Here is a 25,597-nt window from a genome sequence, read left to right as displayed (position 1 = left end):
CTGTTTTCAACAAGAAAACATTCTTTTCATTGATGGCTTTTTTTCCTCTAGCTACATTGTAAGATTGTTCTCTTTACCACACTGAATTTGAGAAATTTGAGCATTATGTGTCTTAGTGTAGTTTTCCTCATGGTTCTTGTGCTTCTGGTTCTTGAGATTTGGGGATCTAGTAATATATCGTTTTCTTCAAATTAAGAAAATGTTCAGCTATTATTTCTTCAATTTTCTTCAATTTTCAGTTCCCTTCCCCAACTTCTCTCCTTTGGAGCCTAATAACATATATTTAGCTGCTTGAAGTTGCTCACTGATGCACAGGACGTGTTGTTTTTTCCTTTGTTGTTTTTCTGTCTTTGTTTTATTTTGGATACTTTCTATTGCTTTGTTTTCAAGTTCACTAATCTTTTCTTCTTCAATGTCTGCTATGCTGTTGTTAATCCCATTCAGTGTATTTTTTATCTCAAACATTATATTTTTCATTTCTAGAAGGTTGATTTGGTTTTTATTTTGTATCTGCTACGTCTACTTAACACGTTCAATCATTACTTGGCTTTTGAATGTATGGAATACAGATATAAAAGTATTTTAATGGCCTTACCTACAATTATAAATATGTATGTCAGTTCTCTGTTCATTTTGATTGAATGATTTTAGCCCTCACTTTGGGTCATTTTTCTTCCTGCTGCTTTGTACTACTGGTATGTTTTATTGGATTCTAGTCATTGGGGATTTTACTTTGTTGAGTACTAGATATTTTTATATTCTTATAAGTATTCTTAGGCTTTATTTTCCAATGCAGTTAACTCACGTTGACATAGTTTGATCTTTTCAAGGCTTGTTTTTAAGTTTTATGAAGTGAGACTAGGGCAGCATAATTTCAGAGCATAATTTAGCCCCATTCCTAAGGAAATACCCTTTGAGTACACTGATACCTTGTTTATTACTGGGGATATTTTGTTTGTTTGTTTGTTTTGTTTGTTTGTTTTTCATCCTGGCCTGTGGCAAGATAAACTATTCCTATTTTCTTGTGAGCCTGACAAGTTTTTCCTCTGATTCTTTCAAACGGTTCTTTCCCCTCTGTGTGTAGTTTCCTCATGTACATGTCCTCTTCGGTATATGGAAAAATGAATTGTTAGCTAGTTGCTGAAATAATTGAGAAAGACTCTTAATGACAAACAGTTGGCTTTGATCAGTAGAGGGAAATGTGATTGATTATGTGTCCTTAAAAGAAATAAAAGTTGAATATTAGTGGTGAAACTAATTTCTACTGACTTTATTTTTAAACTTAAATTAGGCTTAAGAGTTTGAATTTTGTTATATTTTATTATTTTCTACAGTCCATACATACTGTTTACAGGGAAGACATGTATCTTTGTACTCAGTTTTCCCATTTTTAATGTCGCTTGAAGGGACTGTCTATGTATCAACATATATAAATGATCTTGTGAAGAGCAATGGGCTTTATTTCACATAAAGTACTTAGGTTTGAATATAGTATTAGGTTGGTGCACAAGTAATTGCAATTTAAAAGGTTAAAAATAATTGAAAAAACAGTTACTTTTGCACCAACCTAATATTTATACTTACGGTTCTTGACTGGCATTTAGATAGTATAAACACTAAATTGTGTGCAATGAAAAGACATATGCAGTTCTACTCATAAATTCATAATTGACAAATGCTGAAAGAATATGTCTGAACCCTATAGTTAGTACGGATATTTTTATTTAATAATAGCCTATGTCAACGCTGAAAATACAGTAAAATTAGAGCTTTTTCAGATTTTTCCATAAGTTACTATTGATTTTTGATACTTGCTATTGACGAAGATGTTTACTTTTATAAATTAAGAATTATTTCTTGCTTCCATAATTTCAAAAAATTAATTGAAAGTGTGTGTGTGTGTACATGCGCGCGCGTATGTGTATTTTTTATTCTTAGACAGTAAACTTAGGAAAATAAATTTGTCGGTCAGGTAACGGACCAAATTATTTCACTCCTGGATTTCATTCCTTTCAGTCTGTTACGAGATTCTTAATTTATTAATAGAAAGTGGTAGCAGAAAGCATATGCTTCATTACACCTTTTTTGAGACATTTTGGACACTTATCATCTCACCAAATCTAAAAAATATTTAGTAAGGGTAACTTAACACTAATGAGGACCACTTAAATCTCAGGAATATTTTTGTACAACTTGAAAAGTGCATCCTTGAAATTAGCATGCTTGTAGTGTGTTTGGATTAGGCATAATCTTGAGTGTATCCTGTGATGAAATGAAATTTTGTTGAATAATCCTTGGCGTAAGAGTCATCTTCGGCATTCGTAATAAGTATCATTTAATAGAGTATATGTGATAATAGTTATAATTATCTACATTCTCTTATGTTTCAATCAATGGAGTAGATCAAACTTGGAACTTTCTTTACCATTATGTTTATATATAATGATTCTAATTCTCTTTTATCTCCTCTTTATCCCTTTTTCCACTCATAGCTCTATGCCATCCCTTGGTTTCTCACTATGTTTACTCGTAAGTATAATTTTCCCTTTTCTTTTGATATTAGCAAAAGGACAGCTCCATTGTTCCCCAGTACATTATATTTTCAATTGTATCAGCAGATTTAATTCCATAAGCATCCTTATATAATTCTAATGTAATAGACTTGGGTAGAAAAGAATTTCAATTGTTTTGACTGCTGAATATCAAAAAAGTATTATATAGAATGAAAAGCTATCTTACATGTTGTGACATTCATAAAATCTCTGTCCTCTATCAAAAAAGAAATTAACATTAACTATAGTATTTACTTTATAGTATAGTATAGTAAAGTAAAACTTTATAGTATGAAGTTTTAGAAGGTAACTTTTACAACCAAATTGGGCTTAATTTTGAGAGGTTCTCTAATAACTAATACATTTGTTACTTCCTAAAATAGAATCCTTCTAGAAATTACACAGATTATATGAATGTGTAATACTTTAATCAGTTATAAATACTAACACAGTGGTCATCCTGCTTAAATATATACACATGCTAAATGGAATACAATATTTAAAGTAGATTCTTTTGCATTAGCCTGGAATATATCTATGTATTGTTAAATGAAAGAAAGCTGCAAAAAATAGAAAAATGCTAATTAGATTTTTATGTGAGTTTAATAAAGCAATTATTTAGAGTGCACAATAGAAATGCAACAGTACCAAATCTAAAACAATACTAAAGTTCATCTAGGTAAATAAACTTATGACAATAATATAACTGGAAAATTCTAGGAATAAATGAAAGGAACAACTATACCAAGATTCATAATGGAGGTTAAAAAATGTCATCTCTTTGACCAGTCTGATTATCAGTTTTTTAAGATGGCTTAAGAAATTAATATTTTTACAAAGACAAAGAAACATTTTCTAAAAACAGTTTGGTCGTATTTCTCTTAAATAATAAGTTTTGATCATAACGTAATTGGCATTTGTGTAATAAAGCAGCTTGATATTGTTTTAATTTTTGTTATTTTATTTTTTATTGTAATTATATATTTTGTCATTTCACAGATGTATTTCCACTGCACAAAATTTTTCACCTCTGGGATACCTTGCTACTTGGGAATTCCTCTTTCCCATTCTGTATCGGAGTAGCAATTCTTCAGCAGCTACGGGACCGGCTTTTGGCTAATGGCTTTAATGAGTGCATTCTTCTCTTCTCTGATTTACCAGGTATAGATATACAAATAAATAGAATCACTAAATGAAATTTATTATAAGATAATGAGACATTCTTATAGCAATTTGCACAAATAATCATCCAAGCCCTCAGAATCTCTTCTGCTTGAGCCTCATCATTCCTCTCTGGATTCTCTCCTTTGAATATTGCCTCTTCTGCTGGCCCAGCATTATATTAGGTTAGTGCAAAAGTAATTGCCGGTTTTGCAATTATTTTTAACCTTTTAAACCGCAGTTACTTTTGTACCGACCTAATAAATACAACACTGGGTCATTTTAGGTCACTGTGGTTTAATTTCATGTCAGTGATGCCACCAAAAGGGTGCATGAGCTAGGGGCAGTGCCATGTTTGCCGTTTTGCTTAGGACAGACCTGTTTATCTTCAGCTGATAGTAAATATAGGCCACTTGGGAAGGTGTTTGAGAATCTATTTTTATAAAAAGATGTAATTGACATGGAACTTTGCTTTCTCCAAGCCATAACTCCTTGATAACAACTTGACAGTTTGAGAAAAGGAAACACTGTCTTGGAAGGGCAAATCATACTCCAGGGAAACTCAACATCATATACTGCAGGATAGTAAGTTAAGCTATACATTGTATTCACAAGTGAGAAACTTGTAAATCTAGGGGTTGAATGCTTACATATAAAAATGTGGAATGCAACTATGGTCTAAGCTTCAACTTGGAAAGATAAAAGCAACATGGTTATCTAGGATATGGCAATCTATGGAAGAAAAAAACTAAACTACATTTTACGGAAACCACAGTGTTTTTCAGGTAGAAGAATTGTATTTTCTTCAAACAGAATTTCATTGGTTCCAATTCTTTTGTTGCGTTCATTGCTGTTCTGTATATTTTCAGGCAGGTACAAGTGACTGCTGATAATAAACACACTAAAATCATCTAAAGATAAATTTGCCAAAAAGCCAAAGAGCAAAACAAAGGTACATTAAGATTATATATTTATTAGGCACTCTCAAGAGGAATGATAAACCTGCTGCCTACCCCAATTTTTATTTTTAGTGGATTATCTCCATCTGGTACTGAATCATTCTCTGTTGTTAAAAATCATCCTTTTTGGGGAAATAACAAAAATGCTTAGATTTACTTAAAACTTCTTCTTCCCGCTTCCCCCAAATTAAAAGTACCACCATCAGCTTTCTATCTTGTCAAATTTTAATTAAATTAAATTATGTTTGTATGAACATAATAGTTTAGTTCTCATATTACTTTTTTCTGGGAGATTCTTTATGAAAATCAAGTTCTTTTTTTTTTCTTTTGGTGTTGAACAGTTAACAAAGAAGTTAGTTTTCCAAACTAAGCATACTGTCTGTTCCCTGCACATGTTTTCCTGTTATTTCCAACTTGTCAAAGTAAACGGAGAATGATTTATTAGCATTAAAAGAATTTTTCTGGTCAGTTCTAAAAATATATATGTTAGGAATTCTGATTGTGTATTTTCAAGTCAAACAGATTTAATGCCTTTTCAATTTTGTACATAAATACTCCAATTAAACATTGGTGAGGGAATCTGTTTTCGTATTGTATAGACAGATTATTGATAACTCTGCTTGTTCATTAAAATAAATCATTATTTATCAAATCAGAAATAAGAATATATGTTTTTGAGGACTTATTCATTGAAAAGGTAAATTCTATGTACTTTTACCTTACAGTAGAATGCCTTCTATTGATGTGAATTGCCTTGATGCTCAGTGCCATTATTCTGGCTCCTCACTTACTGGATCACTACATACTATTCCTGTTGGGGAAGGAAAAAGTTTATAAGAAAAATGTGACTTTAAAAATCAAAAAAAAAAAAAAAAAACAAAAAAAAACAACAAAAAAAGGTTTTTAATGCAAACTTTGCCCTTAAATACATCTGTTGTTGTTTTTTTTAATTAAAGTGCACTTATTTGGGTTGTCTTTCCTAAATAGAGTTAAAGAGATGTCTTTTTTCATCATGTTGAATCTCCTAACTGTGCTTGATGCCCAAGGAACTGGGAAGTAGTAATGGGAAGTCCTAAAAAGTGAATCCAGATTAATATACATGCAAACATACTTACTAAATGTGCCTTTTCTTTTTTTTTTTTTTTTTTTTTTTAATTAATTTATTTATTAGTTTCAGGTGTACAAAACAAGGTAATACTTAGACGTTCATCATTTATATCCCTCATACTGTGAACCCCCCTCCCCCCATCCACTATCCCTCCGACCTCACACTGAACCATCACATTATATATATAAAATTATAGTTGGCATTCATTAATGTTTAGCTTCTGATGTACAATGCCATGATCAGGTATCCACAGTATCCCTGAGGTGGTCTCCCAAATAGGACGCATGTCCATCGGATGCCCAACAAAATCTTTACAACATTATAGAATACCTTCCCCAAATTAATTTTCAAAAGAAAAACCCTGAGGCCATCTTGTGGTTACCAGCTGCTTCCAAATCCCTTCACCTTTCCCCTTATCCCCAACCCCCTCCCACACACCCATCTAACCACTCTCGGTTTTTTCTCTGCGTCCCCAAAACTGACTCTGATTAGTTCATTCACATAGTCTTTTCTTTAGATTCCATATATAAGTGAGATCATATGGTACTTGTCTTTCTCTTTCTGACTTATTTCACTTAACATAATGTTCTCTAGATCCATCCATGTTGCTGCAAATGATAAGATTTCTTTCTTCTTTATGGCTGCGTAATACTCCATTGTATAAATGTACCACAGCTTCTTAATCCAGTCATCTACCGATGGGCATTTTGGTTGTTTCCATATCTTGGCTATTGTGTAAAGTGCTGCAATAAACATAGGAGTGCATACAGATTTTTGAATTGGAGTTTTGGATTTCTCCGGGTAGATGCCTAGGAGTGGAATTACTGGATCATAGGGTAGTTCCATTTTCAGATTCCTGAGATACCTCCATACTGTTTTCCATAGTGGCTGCACTAATCTGCAGTCCCACCAACAGTGCACTAGCGTTCCCTTTTCTCCACATCCGCGCCAGCATTTGTTGTTTGTTGATTTATTGATAATAGCCATTTTGACTGGAGTGAGGTGGACCATAAAAGACCCCGGATAGCCTCAGCAATCTTGAGAAATAAGAACAAAGTGGGAGGTATAACGATACCTGATTTCAAACTATACTACAAGGCTACAGTAATCAAAACAACATGGTACTGGCATAAAAATAGATACATAGATCAATGGAACAGAATAGAGAGTCCAGACATAAATCCATGCCTATATGCCCATCTAATCTACGACAATGGAAGCAAGAATGTACGATGGGGTAAAGATAGTCTGTTCAATAAGTGGTGTTGGGAAACCTGGACGGACACATGCAAGAAAATGAAGCTGGACCACCTCCTTACACCATATACAAAAACAAATTCAAAATGGCTTAAAGACTTAAATGTAAGATCTGAAACCATAAAATATCTAGAAGAAAATATAGGAAGAAACTTCATGGACATTACCCGGAGTAAGATTTTCACTGATATATCCCCTCGCGCGAGCGAAGTAAGAGAAAAAATAAACATGTGGGATTACATCAAACTAAAAAGTTTTTTCACAGCAAAGGAAACCATCAATAAAACAAAAAGGGATCCTACTGTATGGGAAAAGATATTTGCCAATGATATATCTGATAAGGGATTAATATCACAAATCTATAAAAAACTTACTCAACTCAACTCCAAAAAAACAAACAACCCAATTAAAAAATGGGCAGAGGACTTGGGGAGACATTTCTCTAAGAAGGACATACAGAAGGCAAGAAGACATATGAAGAAATGCTCAACCTCACTAACCATCTAAATGTGCCTTTTCTAAGCAAAGCATTATGTGACATATTCTTGGGACATAATTTGGGAGAAAAAAGCTGATGTTTTAAGTCTACAAAAAAAATTGATAGGTTAAGTCTATATTTCACTTTAATTCTTCAGTCTTTGTAGATAAAGATAGGTTAGGATTAGACATCAATTTTGAATTCAATGAATATGCTCTACTTTACTGAAATCCCCACTTAACTGAGTTTAAAAACATCAGTAAGCAATCAGAACAAATTTAACTAAATTCTTTCCTGAAGTAGATTGGCAAATTCACTGTTCAAAACATCTATTGATAGTAATACGATGGAGACCATCGTTGGTAACCTTGAGAACAGAATGGGCTTGCTTTTTGAAAAGGTGCCCTTTCTAGGTGTTTCTTTCTACAAAGAGAGACCCAGTAGCCAAGTGGTTAAGAACATGGAATGAGGAGCCAGATCACCTGAGTTTCAGATCCTGGTTGTCACTTGCAGCTGTGTGACCTTAGGCACATAACTCAATGTCTTAGGGTCTGTTTCCTTAACTCTGATTATAGGAGAATGATAATAGTACCTACTGTCATGCGGGGCGGCCTGCAGGCTCTCTGGTCCCACTCCCCACATAAGAACGCAGGACATGGTGAGACCAAAAAGGAACACCCACGGAGCCATAGGTAGGGGAGTTATACTACTATATTCTCGCTGGCGGCTGAGTTGGAGAAACAGGAAGCAGGAGCCACACTGTTCGCAACCCTCACTGCACCACTTGCAAACTCAGCCACCATCTTCTTGCTAGCCCCCATTTTCTGCTAGCGCAGCCACAGCAGTTATATTAGTGGGCAATGGCTCACTGGTTACAGCTGATGGCCAACTAGCCACAGCTGACGGCCATCTACTACCTGAGTCAGCGCCCCTCCACGTGAGGCCGAGAACCTGGAAACTGCTCTCTGAGGCTCTGTCCCCACACCCCACCCCTACAGGGTCTCGCCTCACAATCTACGCGACAAGCGTCTTCCACGAGGGTCCCCGTGCGAGGAGCCTGAAGGTGGATGCAGAATCCTGGACACAGCCAGGGCTCTCAGGGCACCACCAGTACTTCTGGGCATAGCCAGACTTCCTGGGTTTCTTAGGGTACCACTAGTCTCCCCGGGCACAGCCAAGGCTCTCAGGGCACTGCCACTCTCTCTGCGCACAGCCAGACTTCCTGGACACAGCGAGGGCTCTCAGGGCACCACCAGTCTCTCTCTGGGCACAGCCAGACTTCCTGGACTCAGCCAGGACTCTCAGGGCACTGCCACTCTCTGTGGGCGTCTCAGGGTACCGTGCTGGAACAACAGCGGCTCACAGTCAAGGTGCTTACATAGTCTCAATGGCGGCCGATCAAGCCACAAAAGCAAACATCCGCCAGTCCCACTACATGGCGGTATGTTCCCAAACAGTCAAGTGGTCCATTAAATTAGGGATGGAAGGCAATTCCCCATAGTCCATAGTCATTCGCCAGGGCTGTCCTGGGGGTGAGGGACGACCTTGACCCCACCCTCAGCTCCCACGGAGGACTCAGCAAGTGTTTCCTCCTGGGACTACAAGTCCTGCATTCGGGCTGCCTCAGCAAGCACGTCCCAGCCCACAGGGCTGCAACAACGTTCGCTTTCTATGGCCTATGCTGGTTGGAGAGCTGTCCACGTCTTCCCACCCCTCCATGGGGGTCCAGCTCTGGTAGCTGCTCCTCCTGGTCTTCCTGAGACTCACGCACAAACTGCTCTACTGCACTTCAGAGAGCTTTGGCCAGCACCATACACTGCTCGCTGCGCCATTTGTCATGCGGGGCGGCCTGCGGGGTCTCAGCTCCCGCTCCCCACACAAGAACGCAGGATATGGTGAGGCTAAAAAGGAACACCCACGGAGCCATAGATAGGGGAGTCATACCACTATATTCTCGTTGGCGGCTGAGTTGGAGAAACAAGAAGCAGGAGCCACACTGTTCGCAACCCTCACTGCACCGCTTGCAAGCTCAGCCACCATCTTCTTGCTAGCCCCCATTTTCTGCTAGCAAAGCCATGGCAGTTATATTAGTGGGCAATGGCTCACTGGTTACAGCTGATGGCCAACTAGCCACAGCTGACAGCCATCTACTACCCGAGCCAGCACCCCTCCAAGTGAGGCTGAGAGCCTGGAAACTGCTCTCTGGGGCTTTGTCCCCACACTTACCTTGTAGGGTTGTTGTGTTAAATAAACCGATATATCTAAATAACTTAGAGCAGTGCCTGGCAGACACCAAATGCTATGTAAGTGATTATTAGTGTTAATGTTATCATCATCATCATTATTTTTATGCTTTTCCTCACCTTTTCCATTTTATCGTGACTTGCTTTCCTGTTGGTAGCAAAAATGCGGCAATCACCCCATTTGGCTTTTTCTATAAATTATAGAAATGGGTAGATATCAATCATATAGATTGCCTTGTTAGCAAAAACGATTGAGGAATTACCTAAGAAGTCAAGTAAGCCTTCAATGGTAAGAGTCGATTATGACTAAGAAGAATCTCACTTTTCATTGTGTGAATGGGGAAACAGTCAGTGTTGTTCTGCTGCTAAAAGAGTCGCCTGTAGAGTGAGATAGATGGGAATTCACATCCCAGCTCTGGCACAGAGTAGCAGTGTAAACTTGGACAAGTTTTCAGTCTCACTGGAAAGAGAATCTTATACATTATGAAAGTTTCAGTAAAATGGAGATAATAGCTGCTTTAGTGTTATAGTGAGCACTACAGATAACATACATAATGCACCTGACATAAAACCTGCTACCAAGTATTCATAACTATTTTTTCAAAGTACCTGCAGTGTTTAATATTTTAAGTATGTGAAGAATGTGTAACATTCAATCTTTATAAGTTCCCTCTCCTTTCTTCCTCCTTTTCTTCATTTTATGCTAACCCTTTAATTTTTGAAGAAAGAATACACAGAAAGGCATTATTTTTGCCAAAAAGTGTTCCCAACATCTGTTCCCTTGTAGTAGATGATACAGTGTGTGATGTTACATTCCAAGGAAGTACAAGTAGTGCTACAAAATTTTGCTAAAACTTCTTGACATGTATTGGTATGTGTGTCATTTTAGTACTAGAGGAAATAACTCTGAGAGCAGTACACTTGGCATTTCTCAATCTAAAAATAGTGGCAGGGTATTTTGGAAAAAATATTGAGTTTTTCATAGCACCATCCAATACTGGCTGTTGGCCACTGGTGTTAAGAGAACGTTTTTCCCAGGTTACCACCCGTTAAGTCTAATTGCAGGATGGGGTCTGTGAGCCATGAGCTTGCTGTCTCTGATATTACTGCTATAGTGTCCACGTGGCTAATTCTTTATTTTTATTTTTTGAGCCTACATCCAAGCAGTTTTAAAGATGAGTATGATAATCTGAGTAAAACCAAAATGGTAATAATTTTACAGTGGATTTATAATAGCATTTGAAATGTTTAAGTGCTTTTTTGTTTTGTTGGTGCCTTTCCTTTGTATAGTTGAAAATTAATTAAATATTTATGTTCTTATATATGCTTGAAATAAATTCATAGAATGCTTATCTTTGTATCCCTGAGCGTCTTCAAAGATAAGGATATTTGAAAGCAGGAGGGAAGTTTTTCTTAGAGAACCTATAGAAAGTGGGAAATCTGTGTGGAAGAACTCTTAATTTATTATTATAGATTCAAATAGTTACTTAACATTAAGAGAAAGAAATATCTATATGTAAACTATATTAGAAGGAAATCCTGAGTATACTAAAGGGACTCCAACATATGAAAAGTTTCAAATCCTATTTGCAGTAGGAAATTAGCATTTGGCTGAAAAATCTTAGTTTAATGTATATTAGTGTGATGTATGTTTCATTACAGATGCTTAATTGAAATTAAAAGTTTTAAATAAAGTTTTAGAAGGTTTTATTTCAGTATCACCTGCATATGTTACAATAGGATTCATTTTCAATATACATGAAACACACTGGTAACATCTCACTAGTATGTAACACTTCACAGATTCGTCAAAAATATTGTCTTAGTGCCATAAGTAGCTAGGAAAATATACTTATCTGTTCTGGCTGCACTTTTGTAATGTAGTCTTTCTCATTATTTAGCATACATTGGAATATTTTATGAAAGCAGTACATTTTTGAGCAACACAGTTATGTGCCACATTGCCTAAGATCTGTAATAAGAAATACAGGTCATTTTTTCCCCCCAAAAAAATATACAAACATGTTAGGACTGAAGGAAGATGAAGCAAGGTATAAAAACTAAGAAATAGATCAAAGTACTAAAATGGGCAAATTCTTTAACTCCCTCATTATTGGAATTGGAAATTGATGAGAGAGAGATAATGAGGAAGAAATTCAATTCAATTTATAAAATTCCATAGATTTTTAAGGTACATTGATAATCCCTGGGGTGGCAAAGGAGAAAAGGATGGTGAGAAGTGACCTAAGTTTTCAATGAACAGTTTCTTTCTGTTTCATTATATTTATCATTTAGGGATAAATATAATGAAATAGGGTTACCATAATATATATTATAATCTCCCAATTGTAAACAGTGGCCCTGATTTTTGAAAACTGTAAAACTTGAGCCAAGTATAATTGATTATAGCCAGTAGGCTATAATTTGCGACCCCTTTTTAAATAACTAGTAATGTTAATGAGTGCTACATAAAGCAATAGGACTTTACAACTGGGTCGCCACTGAGTCTGGGGGAATTAGATAACCTCCCTAAGTGACGTAATAGCGAAAGTTAATTAAGTGACACTGGGGAGTGGAAAAAGGGGAGACTCTTCTAAACAGAGGGAAGAAAATGTTTAAAACCGCCAAACAACTCAAGGAACTGGAGAGGAGTACTTAGAGCAAAGGGGAACATGGCTAGAAAAGAGAATGGAGAGGTAGACAGAAAGTAATCATGTAGGATCTTTCATCCACATTAGTGATACTTTAAAAAATGGATTTGTAGAGATATTTTTTTTCAATGTTTTTGAGAGAATGAAAAGTATCACGGAAAATAGCATCAGGTTCCAAAATACAAATGATATTTGTATATTGATATTGATATTTGTTGAGCATTCTGGTCTCTGTTCATTCCTTTCAAGGAGCTCTCTCATGAGCAAAGCAAAGGATTCTTAATGTAAGTGTCCCCAGTAGTTGCCCATGATCCTTTTTTTCTGCGTTTAGCCAGATGGAGAGTGGAGAGCTGATTTGGTGAAAGAGTAGAGCAGCAGTAGTACACAGTTGTTCCATGAAGGTTTTTATTTTCAGCCCTGTGAGATTTGATACCATTTTTCCTGAAGCCGAGAATCCATCAATTATTCACATTTTCAGCTTGTACCTATAGAATGTTAATGCATATCTATTTCTAAGTGTATCTTCATGGAATTGCAAAAGGACAGTCATTATGGAAATTAAATATGGAGATTCTAGCTATGGTCTTCCTTTCACCCACCAATCCCATAAAATTATGTTAACATTAAAATTTAAATGCAATATTAAATAACTAATAGTTCAAAATTGGTTTAGGATAGATAAGAGAATAGTTCATTTATTTTTATTGCCATGATTGTATAGTCACTGAAGTAAAAGCTGTGAAAATCTATTTTCAAAATCTTGTTAGTTTATGTCAGCCTTGTTTGGGGTAAGGGACAGGGATACTGCATATCTTATGGAAAAGGGGAAATTTTAAAAACAGATGTGAGAATACATGACTTCCACGCTAAAAGTAAATGTTCATGGAAAACACGAAGCCAGTAGAATGGTAAAGACTCAAGTTGTGAGATAATTCTAAGAAGCTGGAAGAATTCTCACAACACCGATCTAGTTGTTGATCTTAAGCATACCACTAATTTTGCAATGTGTAAATAGTTTATAAAATTACAGGAAAGATTTCGTATGAATTGGGAAGGGTAATGAAAAGTAAGGTCAGGGTTGATCAGAATTACCTTGAAAATTGAGAGTAGATTAGAGTACTGATACATCTTAAACCTGGTTCCAAGGTTTCCGGAATCTGATAGGAGGGCTCTTCTCTATAGGACAGCTGCTTGCTTCATGATTGACAAGGGTTTCTGCTTTCTGAATTCTTTCGAGCACTTAAAAAATTATCTATCGTTATCATATATCAGTTATTAAGCATTGGTATTTCAAGATACCAATGATGGGATTTGTTTATTTTATGTTTGTTGAGTGTTTATATGTGTCTTAGGTTTGTAAAACACCTAAAATATACAAACAATGTTTAACTTTTGAAGTATATTAAAAAAATCAACCTCAAAATCTTTAGAAGTCTGAAACTATGTTTAAAATTCCCCTACACATATTGCTGATGTATAGTGCAAGTTGACAATATAAAAACCAAAATATACTTAAAAGTGACATTTAACATATATTTTTGATATTCAGTTTGTATTTTAATAATGTATAATACTCATGGGTACCATTTCTTCTTCCTCCTCTACCTAGCCCTACACGTGTATAGAAAAATGAAAATAATCTGATGTACTGCCTATCTTAAATAGTGATCTTCAACAGAATGAAAAATAACACTTCTTACCACGTGTCCCCTCTAAGTGTGCAACGAGCGTGCTGAGTCAAAACAATAAAAAACAAACTCATAGAACAGATTAGAGGAAAAGAAGATGAATAATATGCCTGTGTATTTATAGGCTAGTTAGTAAATATTATGTAACATAAAGCAAATAACTAGAATTTTTTTACCAAAAAAATGCGTTTAATTACTTTGAAAACTTCAAACTATTTCAGTCCTTCAATACGAACATTTATCAGTCATAATAAAAATCCTTATTGAGCTTGATCACAAGGTTCTCGTTGCCAATAAATAAATAAATAAATAAATAAATAAATAAATAAATAAATAAATAAAGCAGACTCCTGCTTTGTTTCTGATTCACCATTAAGTGGAAAAGAAAAAAAAGAAACGATGGCTGCTACTGACCTGGTGCTAAACCTTCCAAGCTGCTGCATTTTTCTGTTTTCTGAAGTGCGATGTGTGTGGTTATCAACAACAGCTGCTTTGCATCATAGTATCTACAGACTCAGCTGCTAAATGATGAAGCCCATTATGTTAAGAATAGAAAACTGAATCCATATATCGTAAGGCTTATTGCATTTCCTATTTATTTCTCACTTCATTGTGAGAGGCATTAAAGAGCAGAGATGATAGGTGCTTAGCAAAATGTGCCAGTCACGTCATGCACATATGATGGATTTGAAAGGCTGAGTGAATTAAAGTAGGAGCCGGTAACATACTGTACTACCCTTTCCCCTTTAGACAACATAACCAAGATTGTGTTTTTAAAATATATCCATTCACGTGTTCAACAAATACTTATTGGCTTCCTACTAGGAATGTGTGTATAATAAGTGTATGTGTTTGTATGTGTATAGTTAATAATTCATCTTATTGCTGGTGTATCATTTTTTTGTACTGGCCCAGAGCATTCATGCATAATTATTTGAAGATGATCCAATAGTATCCTGTAATTGTGACACTTGTAACTTGGGTTATCTTAATTATATGTGGTATTACCTCCTGGTTCTAGTAAGTTACTTGACTGGCTTCTTTAACTTTTTCAGTGAGGAAATTCAACTTCCCTCTCAGAATCCCCCTGTAGAATCAATAGTATTTGGAATCACATGGGATGTTAGGTAGGGATTGGGAGCAAGTTAGGGAATAGGTCAGTGGACATGGTACTAGGAAAGATAGTGAGTGAAGTTTTATATATGTGTGCTTAAGATATTTATGGGTACCTAGACTGAGAAGCTGAGAGATTTTGAGTGATGAAATAATAAATATAATTTGAAGATTATTCATAGACTAAAATTTCCTCTGATATCCTTCTTTTTGTCTCCCCTGTTATCTTTGGGTTTCCCTAGAGATTCCTTCTTAAATAAGGTCAGAGACATGCGTTTCTTTCAGTTGTATTCCACTGTTATACGGGAGCCCTATTGATGTGTAGGTACAGTGTAGGGAAGGGAAAGTGTTCTATTGTCCTATGATTAGGTCTCAGTCTTTTATCAACCCTGTGTACCTGGGTTGTAACCTTCACAAGTGCTTCTTTGTGCCTATGAGACAGGAAGGCTAGAGGAGTCTGGATTAAGTATTTCCGGTCCCCCAGGTCACTTAGGCTCTGGTAAAATAGTTTCCCTTGAGGGCAGGCCTTGTTAAGGAGAACAGAATTATCCGGGCATATTTTAAAATAGTTTTTTCACTCTCCCTGCTGGAAGCACAAGGAGATTTTGTGTGTGTGTGTGTGTGTGTGTGTGTGTGTGTGTGTGATCTTTATGATGTTTAAAGCATGAATTGAACTAAGAATGTGAAAAGGAGCGTATAACAAGGACAATTCATCCAAAAAGTATTATCTAAATTAATAAGTGTACGTAAGGCTAAACCCCAGTAAATGGGCAATGTAGGAAATCTCTAGTTATAACAACTTTGAATCACTTTTAGAGTTTATTACATTTTTTATCTTGAATAAATATCACAACTATGTTAAGTAGAATTTCTTATCTCAATTTTGCTCTTGAAATAACTGAGACACAGTGATGTTTTTGAATGCTTATCATTATATAAGTTAGTAACGGGCATTTGAGTCCAAATCCAGTACTTTTTACTATACAGGAGAATGTATTATTTGTTTACAAAAGTAGTTTTTTGTAGGTCAAAACAGTTCCACGTGAGCAGTTTCAAATGCTTCAGTCTAGTAGCTTCATCAGTTCAGTTCTGATTTCCTGGGAAGCTCATTTTTAACTACAAAAATAACAATACCTGATGTTAGATAAACTGTCAAGTGAAATGCCAGCCATTTCTTTTAATACATGTGTGAGTCCTCTATCAGTGAACAGCAAATAAACTTGACTTTAAAAAAACAAATTTAACTCATTTTAAATATAAAACTATCTCTACAACTTATCTTCTTTTATTTAAGCAAGTCATGTTATATGGTTGTGGTTTGGATATACAAAATCATTTATTCCATATCTTTAAGAGTTCTCTTGGCCGCTTATTCCCTAACTGACTCACAAAAACAGCCATCACCTTATTATTTCCAATGGTAGTATGAAACAATATCGTACTATTGTTAACTATAGATGAGAGTTTTCGATGGGAAAGGAAATGTTTCAGTCAAATTGCCCAATATGTTAAATGTTCTGTGGAAACTAAGATATTTTAAAATGGCTTCAGTGGCTCCTCTTGTCATGTGATTACAGATTTAGGATAAAATTATTAATACTTTCATTCTTCCAAATCCACTTCCACTTTATGTTCAGTAAAATGCAAGAGGATTTTTTTATAGATAGTATTTTTTGACAATGGAGTTTGTTTTGCATGTGGATGAAAAACCATTATTTGTTGTTCCAGTCAAGAGGTAAATCAACTATAATACAGGGATGATATGATTACAGATTTCAGATTTTTAATGTCTTTCATTAGTTCTTTAAGAAAGAAAAAAAATACTTCTTTAAAAAGAAGTGCCCTTGGAGATATTTACTCTTATCATTTCTCCTGATGTCACTCCTGTTCCTGTTTTTTGTTTCTTTAATTAATAGACTTTATTTTGTGGGAGACAGTGTTAAGTTTACAGAGTGTTCCCATATTTTCCTCTCCCCTGCTCATAATTTACCCTGTATTTAACATCTTGCTTTAATTTGTTACATTTGTCAAACCAATATTGATACACTATTATTAACTAAGGTCCATTGTTTGCGTTAAGGTTCACTCTTTATGTTAAATAGTTCTGTAGGTTTTGACAAATGCATAGTAACAACATGTATTCACCCCTACAGTATTATACAGAACAGTTTAACCACCCTAAAAATGTCCTGTATTTGAACTATTCATTCCTCTTCGCCCCTCCCTTCACCCCATGAACACTGGTAACCAGTGATCTTTTTACTGTCTTTATAATTTTGCCTTTTCCATAATGTTATATAGGTAGAATCATAGAGTATGTAACCTTTTCAAACCTTTTCCTCCATCCCTGCTCATAATTCTATAGCTCATTACTTTTTATTGCTGAAAAATAGTGCAAATATTTGGATTTTGAAAGGTAGAAAAAAATGTTTTTGAAAAGACAATCTCTTTCTAAAGAGAAATCTACCAAGTGCAAAACAGAAAATGAGCCTATATTCCGAGTGTGTTTAAGATAAGAAGGAAGACCAAGGGGCTCCTAAGGCTTATGCTTTCTTTGTTTTTTTTCCCAATTGGAATGCTAAAATATTTAATGTGTTTCGTATATCTGTAAGTTTGTAAAACTTTGGGTTTGTTCCTACTATGTGCTTCAATAGTCTTATTTATACCTCATAACACTCGCAGGAATTAAGTAATATCAACCCTATTTTATGACTGAGAACAGAGAGATGCAGAAAGATGAGTTGCCCCAAGTTACACAACTCATAAGTAATTGAACTGAAATTCAGACCAGGACCATGCTGTCTCCCAGGTTAATGTTCTTTCCAGTGTGTCATTGTTATTATACAGTATGTCACTGTTATACTGCTTTTTGAGCAAATATTGTGGCCACTTGGCAGATCAAGAGCTAGAAAAAGGGGGTGAGGCTTCAAGCCTGCCACACATATCACCTAACTTCAGTCCTACCCCTTTTGAACCAGACTCTCCAATATTTGAAACCTTTCTAATTAAGAATGACAAATTATTCACCTATGTTTATTTCTACTCCCTTCTGAAACATCATTGAAGTGACAAGAAATGAAAAAAAGTACAATTCTAAGAATAAAGAATGAAAGAATAGCACTAATGGACAAGAAATGCCAGCACATATTTGAAAGGCAGAAAGCAATTACATCAGTAATAACTCGCTTAATAAAGCAAACCCTCTTGCAAAGGAGGATACAGGTAAGAAGCAAGCCAGTTCTTGATGCAGAGCACCAAAGAGTCTCAGGAATTAAAAGTGAATGGGAAATGAGGCAGAAAACTAGAGTTTTGAGGGTCTCTAAAGAGGGGTTGGGGTCAGTTGAATGTCTGCATAAGGAATAGTTTCGTTTCTCCCACCCCTACAGATCTTTGCTCCCACCCTGCTACCCAAGAGTCTGCTCCTCTGCCACCCAAAAGAAGACTGAAAGATAGGAGCAGATACAGATTTCGTGGCTCGAACCTTATGCAACATGTGTCAGTGTGTGTGTTGGGCGGGGGGGACAACCCTTTCTAAGAAGACGATATAAAACACAATACAAAATTGGTCATTAAAAGAATATTGAGAATGAGCGAAGAGATCACGACGAATTATAAAACAGAAAAATAACATTTTGTTGTTTAATAAATGTCTGACATACCTCTATATTTTCCTTTTTGCTTTATACTCGTTGATCACCTCTTCATATGACAATAATTATGCTATTTTCTGTAGAGAAAATAGATAATTTTTCTATCGGCTGGCTTAGTTGAAATTTGTTTTATATTATTGATAGTAGGACTGAATACAACATATTCCGTGTTTCCCTGAAAATAAGACCTAGCCGGACCATCAGCTCTAATGCATCTTTTGGAGCAAAAATTAATACAAGACCCGGTATTATATTATACTCGGTATTATGTTACGTTATGTTATATAAGACCCAGTTTTATACTGTAAAATAAGACCAGGTCTTATATTAAATTTTGCTCCAAAAGACGCATTGGAGCTGATGGTCCGGCTAGGTCTTATTTTCAGGGAAACATGGTAACTTAACACAGTTATAGCCTCTGTTTCTTGTAGTGCTACAGGTTTGTTTCCTATAAATACAGAAATGCTATTTTATGAAATTCCTGTCAAAAAGTGGGGGGGAAAAGTTAGTGGTGTACTTACACTTATTAATGTAGCATTATCAAGTATATTTCTGGAAAGAAAGTATTTCTCTTAGGTTAAGCATCACTGAGAACTAAATTCTTTGCCTACAATTTTACATGTTTAATATTTGAAAGAATTTTTCCGTCTGATATTTGGCTATGTACATGTCAACAGTGTTTCTTCTGCCCATAAACTTCTGGTGCTTGAAAACATTCATATTGTATCACAACCTCTGCTACTGTATAGAAGGTGAGGGAGGTATCCCAGGAAGTCATTCCTAGAGCTAGCAATAACTTTACTGTCAGAGATAAACAAAGCAAGATACTAGTTAAAGTGGTAAATACAGGTTTTAATCAGTAATATACTGTTGCAATAAGGAAGAGTCAGCATGAATTGAACTCAACTTCAATTTGTACAGAGATGGCTGGGCATTTTAAAGGAAGAATAAAGGAGTAGGGAGGGAGGTGACTAGAGGCTCAGAAAATGCAGGGAAGTGAAAAATTACAAACATTCGAAGGGGCTTTTGGTCCATGGGAAACCCATCTGGGTTTGCTAACTGGCACTTAGTGAAGCTAGGTTACTATCCTCCCACAGAGACTAGGAGAACCCTCTTTTCAGGTATTGGCTGGAACAAATAGTAAATCTCTTGGCAGGCTTGATTTTTCTCAGGCAGGCACTTTAAGAGGGGCTGGGGTCATCCTAGGGATGACAGTGGCTTTGAACTGTTATAAATTATGTTAATGTTTGGTTCAAGTCTTTATAAGCCAAGGTTGAGGCATTGTCAAGGAAGAGCATAGAGGAGCGTGGCTAGAATTTGATAACGGAGAAAATCCTTCTCAATACCTAAAAGTGACTTCAAATCAGAAATATGTCACAGTGAACCAAACTAAATATATCCCTAACTTAGTTTACTCTTAGTTATATTTCAAAGTGTCCACACCCACTATAATGTTGCCCAGCGCAAGAGGAAGTATAATGGAGGAAAAAATTGGTCTAAAGAAACGACGGCAGTCTTCATGATTGTGGCTTAGATATCTTTACTTTTACAAGTTTTACCAAAACGTGACCAAGGGTAACAGTACATTTGGAGGGGTACTCTTTGGAGTTATATAATTAAGAGTCTTGAGACTTGGAACCAGCAGCACAGCAGAGAACAGGTGGGAGGAAATGTGTAGTTTCAACCTCAGACCCATCCCTGGCCAGTTCCCAGAATGCTGACAAGGATTAGTTTAGACAGATAGAGAATTATTCTCTGGAGAGATGGAATGTCCCTAGAAGGAGAAATGTACTTGGGGACCTCTAACAAATGACCGTGTCCCCAAGTTACTCTGTAGTGAATCAATCCGCCAGTCAACAAGCCCTGCCCACATATACAAAACTTCCAATATAATTTTTAGTACTATTCTTTTAAATATGTAGACTTATAGAATACCAAACCTATAATGAAAGCCTTCCACTAAAACACGCAGACCAGGACAAACTAAATAAACATCCTCAGAAGCATAATTATGAGAAGATTCTACAATTAAGAAAAAAATCTGATTTTTTTTTTTAAGTAACAACAAAAAAGATGTACTGGAAATCAAAAAAGATGTGGAAATTTTATAATAAAACAGTTGGATGATAAAGTTTAGGAAATACCTCAGAGAGTAGAACAAAATTACATATGGAAAATAATAGGAAACAGCAACTTATTGGAAAATTAATTCAGTATTTCAAGATTTTTCTAATAGAAGAGAGAACAGTGAGAAAAAAAAATCACAGACGTCAAACAAAAACTTTTCTTTAACTGAAGGACTACAAAAGGACCATCAGATGCCTATCACATAAAGTGATACATGCTTACATACATCACTATGAAGTTTGAGAAGACCAGGGATCCTAAAATTGTGCAGAAAGGGGGAAATCACATACATATGATCTCAAATCAGAATTGTATCAGATTGTCAGAAGAAGACAATGGTGCACTGCCTTTCATAACAAATTCAACCCTAGAATGCTAGGACTAGTTTAACTCTCCAGGGCAGAAAAAAATATATTAAAACACATGGAAAATTCCAAAGTAATTTGCCATCTGTATATGCTTTCTTCAAAGCTGCTGGAAAATGTATTCCACCAAAATGTTGGAGTAAATCAAAAAGGAGTAAATAATGTCTTACCAAAATTAAAGATCAAATATAGGAGACAGCCAAAAAGAATTAGATGATGGTGAAGAAAGACGGAGAGCAGCTCTTCACTAGATCTAGGAAGCAGTCAGAGCCATTAAAACAAGAGAACAGAGGGCTTCAGGAGAGACATCTTTCCCACTTATTTGCACCCAAATGAAATATGGCGTATGTTTTATTATTTTATCACTATTTTTGAGAGTATTCACTATCACTATTCTTGAGAGTTAGGATAGTAATAGATGAGGATAAAGAAACCAAAATTTAGAGACATTGTTTCTATCAGTCACAAAGTACTTCATGGGGCGTAAAATTAAACCTAGGAAACCATAATCTAGGGTACATGCTTTATTCACAGTGCATTTTGTCAAAATTATAATGCAAGATAGAAAACAGTAGTGCCCTAGCACGAGATTACTTTTTATGAATTATTGCATGTTTAATGTACAGTTTACGAAGTACTTTTGCATAACATTTTGGTTATGAAGTGCTGTGAAAGGATTTAGAGGTAGAGAGGTGGCATGGGTAAAGCGAATAGAGTATGAGATATCTGCCAGTACTAATAATCAGGGTGGAATTGGGGTGAACGCCAGTAAATTCTCAAGATTCACTTTAAACCTTTTATGGTATCAGTAGGGTGTTTTGGAAGCAAATACCAATGACTTCTTACTGCCAGTGATTTAAGGACTGAACTACAACTTCTGAGCTGGACCATTAACTTGACTTCAAGCTTTTACTGAGTGACAGATGTATCAAACTGATTTGAGCACTGTGGGTGCAAAACCTGTGGTCCGAAATTCTTTTCATTTGGAGATTTTACATTAAGTGTTAAATAGAAAAATGTTTTTTAAGACAATAGCATTTTCTCATTTTAGCTGCAAATTTTTACCTTAACCATATTAATTGGAAATTTTCTAAAATGAAGTGAGAATAGAATGTCTCTTCCTTCTTAAGTGGAGTAAAGGAACCTATCTTAAACTTTGTCCTTCTAGTTGATGTCTGTGTTCTTCTTTCTGTGGAATATCAAGTGGAAAATGTTACAGAGCTTTTTAAAAAATGCATTGCACTCTATTGGCCATTGCTCAAATAAATAGACCCATGTCTAAAACATGTTTAACTCTGTTTAGGTACTACCATGTTTCCCCGAAAATAAGACCTAGCCAGACAATCAGCTCTAATGCATCTTTTGGAGCAAAACTTAACCAGTTCTTATATAATGTAATATTATATAAGATCAGGTCTTATATTAATTTTTGCTCCAAAAGATGCATTAGAGCTCATTGTCTGGTTAGGTCTTATTTTCAGGAAAGCACAGTATGTTAGGAATAGCATGTGGGGGGATGAAATCTGACTTCTGTGTAGCCATGGAAGTAACCAACTGTGAAGCTGGCAAATGTCACTAATACCAGATAAAGGAATGCGTACTTGAGTAACTCACCGTTCCAGACTTGCTGGCCATACCCCAAATCTAAATGAACTGGGAAATAAAAGATGTCTTATACCCTTTAGTAACTTAAGACATTCTACTCCTAATAACACACTGAACATATTACATCACTCAGCTTTCATATTTCTTAGTTTCTTCAACAGAAATGAGGGAGGTTACAATCCTGTTTACAAGAGTCATTGTAATAACTAAAGGAGTTAATGCCTGACACATAATAGAAGCTCAGCAAGCATCCATGCCCCTTCTCTTCCCCAAGGATTGTCTTCCTTACAAAAAGCAGACTACTCTAAGTGCATGACTCATGCACCATCCACAGAATGCACTTAATGTCTATTACCTTCTCCCCTTTATATATAAGCTCCTCAGTTCAAAAAGAGAAATTGGGAGCTTATCATTTTGTAATTTAAAATACATACAATGTTTTTCTCCATTGTTTATCTGAGCTGACACACTTGGACTCTTGCAGAGGAAATAAGAAAGTCTACCATTTATTAATTTTAAGAATGTAAATAAGGAAAAGCTAGTCCATGCTAAACACCTTCATCCTGGTCAAGTTACTGAATTTTTACTACCTTTCTGTGATCTCCATTATTTTTTTTTACTGGCACCTTTTCTAATAAATTATCATCCTTGACATATTTGACTATATGCATGTAGGAAAGATTGTGGTTTTTGTTTGTTTGTTTTTTCATAAACATAGCAATCCAAATTCCATATACATGAGTATTTTCTAAAATTTTTGATCTAGAAATTGACATTGAACGCTGTGTGCGAGAATCAATCAACCTGTTTTGTTGGACTCCTAAAAGTGCTACTTACCGACAGCATGCTCAACCTCCAAAGCCAACTTCTGAGAACAGTGGAATCAGAAGTTCAACACCTTACTTCTCTACCGAGTGTCCAGATACTCCTAAAACAGATCTGGTATGTATTTACAGATTTCATTTACAAACTCTAAAAGAAGGTAGATGTTAAAAGTGATATACACTCTAGGATCATTTCTCATAATAATATTACCACTTATGTCCTTTTAACATAGCTTTTTTGTATGCAATTGTAGTATCTGTTTATATATCAACTTGTCACATATTGAGACAATTAAAGAAGCAAGGGAAGAATTATAAAAATAGAGAAAAACTGAGTTGTTAATAGAATACGAATGTGTGCTTTACTGGTTGTTGGTTGACAGAAGAAATAGCATTTTGAAAAACTATGCCATTCATGTTTTTTAGCAGTATTTTTTTTCTAAAAATATGGCTTTATAAATATGGTCACTTAAGCTTTCAGCTATAATAATTCATATATTTCAAACATTCTGATATTACTATAATATTTCTGTAAAATTGATTTTCAATTAATATGTGTATAGAATTTTTAGATGCCTTACATTGAATAAGTTAGGCTTTCATCACTTTTATGGTGCCTTACACATACTAGATATTTATCGACTGTCTTTATCAAGTCATTTTATTTCAACTAACAGTTGAAAGATAGATAGGATATAGATAAGTAAAGGAGATTAATAATTTCATAACCATGAGCAATGTCAGCACCACCCTAATAAAAAATGTATGGAAAATAAAAATAATATTGCATATTCATCTAATTTTGTTTTACTTACTCTTTCCAATGTATACTGTGCTTGGTTAAGAGCCCGTTCACTGGAATAGGTCACATTTCCTCTGCTAATCAGGGAACTTGCCACACTCTGGAGTTCCACTGTTAACGTTCTGCTGTGTTAGGTACGCAGGTGCTAAGAGTGTGATAACACCTGGCTTGTGACTGTGCATATTAAGTACTTAAAGAGTTGAAAGAACCTGAGTAGTTGTAATTATTCATAATAAAATAAAGGAGTTCTAAAATACACCTGTAATTATATTTTAAGTAACTTAATGTAGTTATTCTAATCATGCATTTAATTATCTTTGAATATACTTTTCTTGAGATCTACAGTCTAAGCCTACCAGCGATCTTTCCTTCTTGTTAGTGATATCAACATATTGTGTGTGCAATTTTAATCTATATTTTCTGACATTTTATTTAAATGATAAGTTTAGCGCTTTCAAAAATATGTTGTACTCTACAGTAAATATCATGGGGGAAAATATGACTTCGTATTTATAAAATGAGGCTATGTAAGTAGTTGAAGGAAGAGAGCAGAACGAATGATCAAAAGAAATGGCAAGGCCAGGGTGGCATATTACTAAACTCTATGAACTTGAGTTGATTTTATTAGTTCTGTTATTTTCATTAATTATGAGTCCTTTTGCTTAGAAGAACGGTGTTAGTGGAAGTCTGAATCTTTGGCAGGAAATAACTTGGTTGATTGAGAGGACAATAACTACACCAGCAAGATTTCTGGAGTCTTTCTAATGTTAAAAAAGGAATCTTGCTATGAACAGTCATTCCTACGCAGAGCTGATCCTCAGAGGAGAATATATTTGATCTTTCTCTAAGCTAAGTCAGGTTTTTTATTTCTGTTAGACAGAGAACTCCTCCAAGTTGGAGAGAGCTAATGAGAACTTGTTTCGAAAGTTCAGGAAGCAAACAGCTGATATTGAGTACTTTGTCAGAATCAGACACTTCATTAAGGACTGGCTGGGTTAAAAATCATGGAAAAGC

At 35.3% G+C, this 25,597-nt stretch overlaps 1 protein-coding gene across 3 annotated transcripts in view; it reads left to right on the top strand.

The window, feature by feature from the left end:
• TBCK (TBC1 domain containing kinase) overlaps positions 1 to 25,597 on the top strand; it is a 177,942-nt gene that overhangs the window by 94,594 nt on the left and 57,751 nt on the right. For all 3 annotated transcript variants that reach the window (XM_081046007.1, XM_081046005.1, XM_081046006.1), the window contains 3 exons: positions 2,493 to 2,529; positions 3,552 to 3,713; positions 23,724 to 23,899. In XM_081046007.1, coding sequence (XP_080902133.1) covers positions 2,493 to 2,529; positions 3,552 to 3,713; positions 23,724 to 23,899 — 375 coding nt within the window. The remainder of the gene's footprint in view (positions 1 to 2,492; positions 2,530 to 3,551; positions 3,714 to 23,723; positions 23,900 to 25,597) is intronic.

This window comes from Rhinolophus hipposideros (genome assembly GCF_964194185.1).
Source record: "Rhinolophus hipposideros genome assembly, chromosome: 1".
NCBI classification, from domain to species: Eukaryota; Metazoa; Chordata; class Mammalia; order Chiroptera; family Rhinolophidae; genus Rhinolophus; species Rhinolophus hipposideros.
This window is presented reverse-complemented; position numbering and strand designations above follow the sequence as displayed.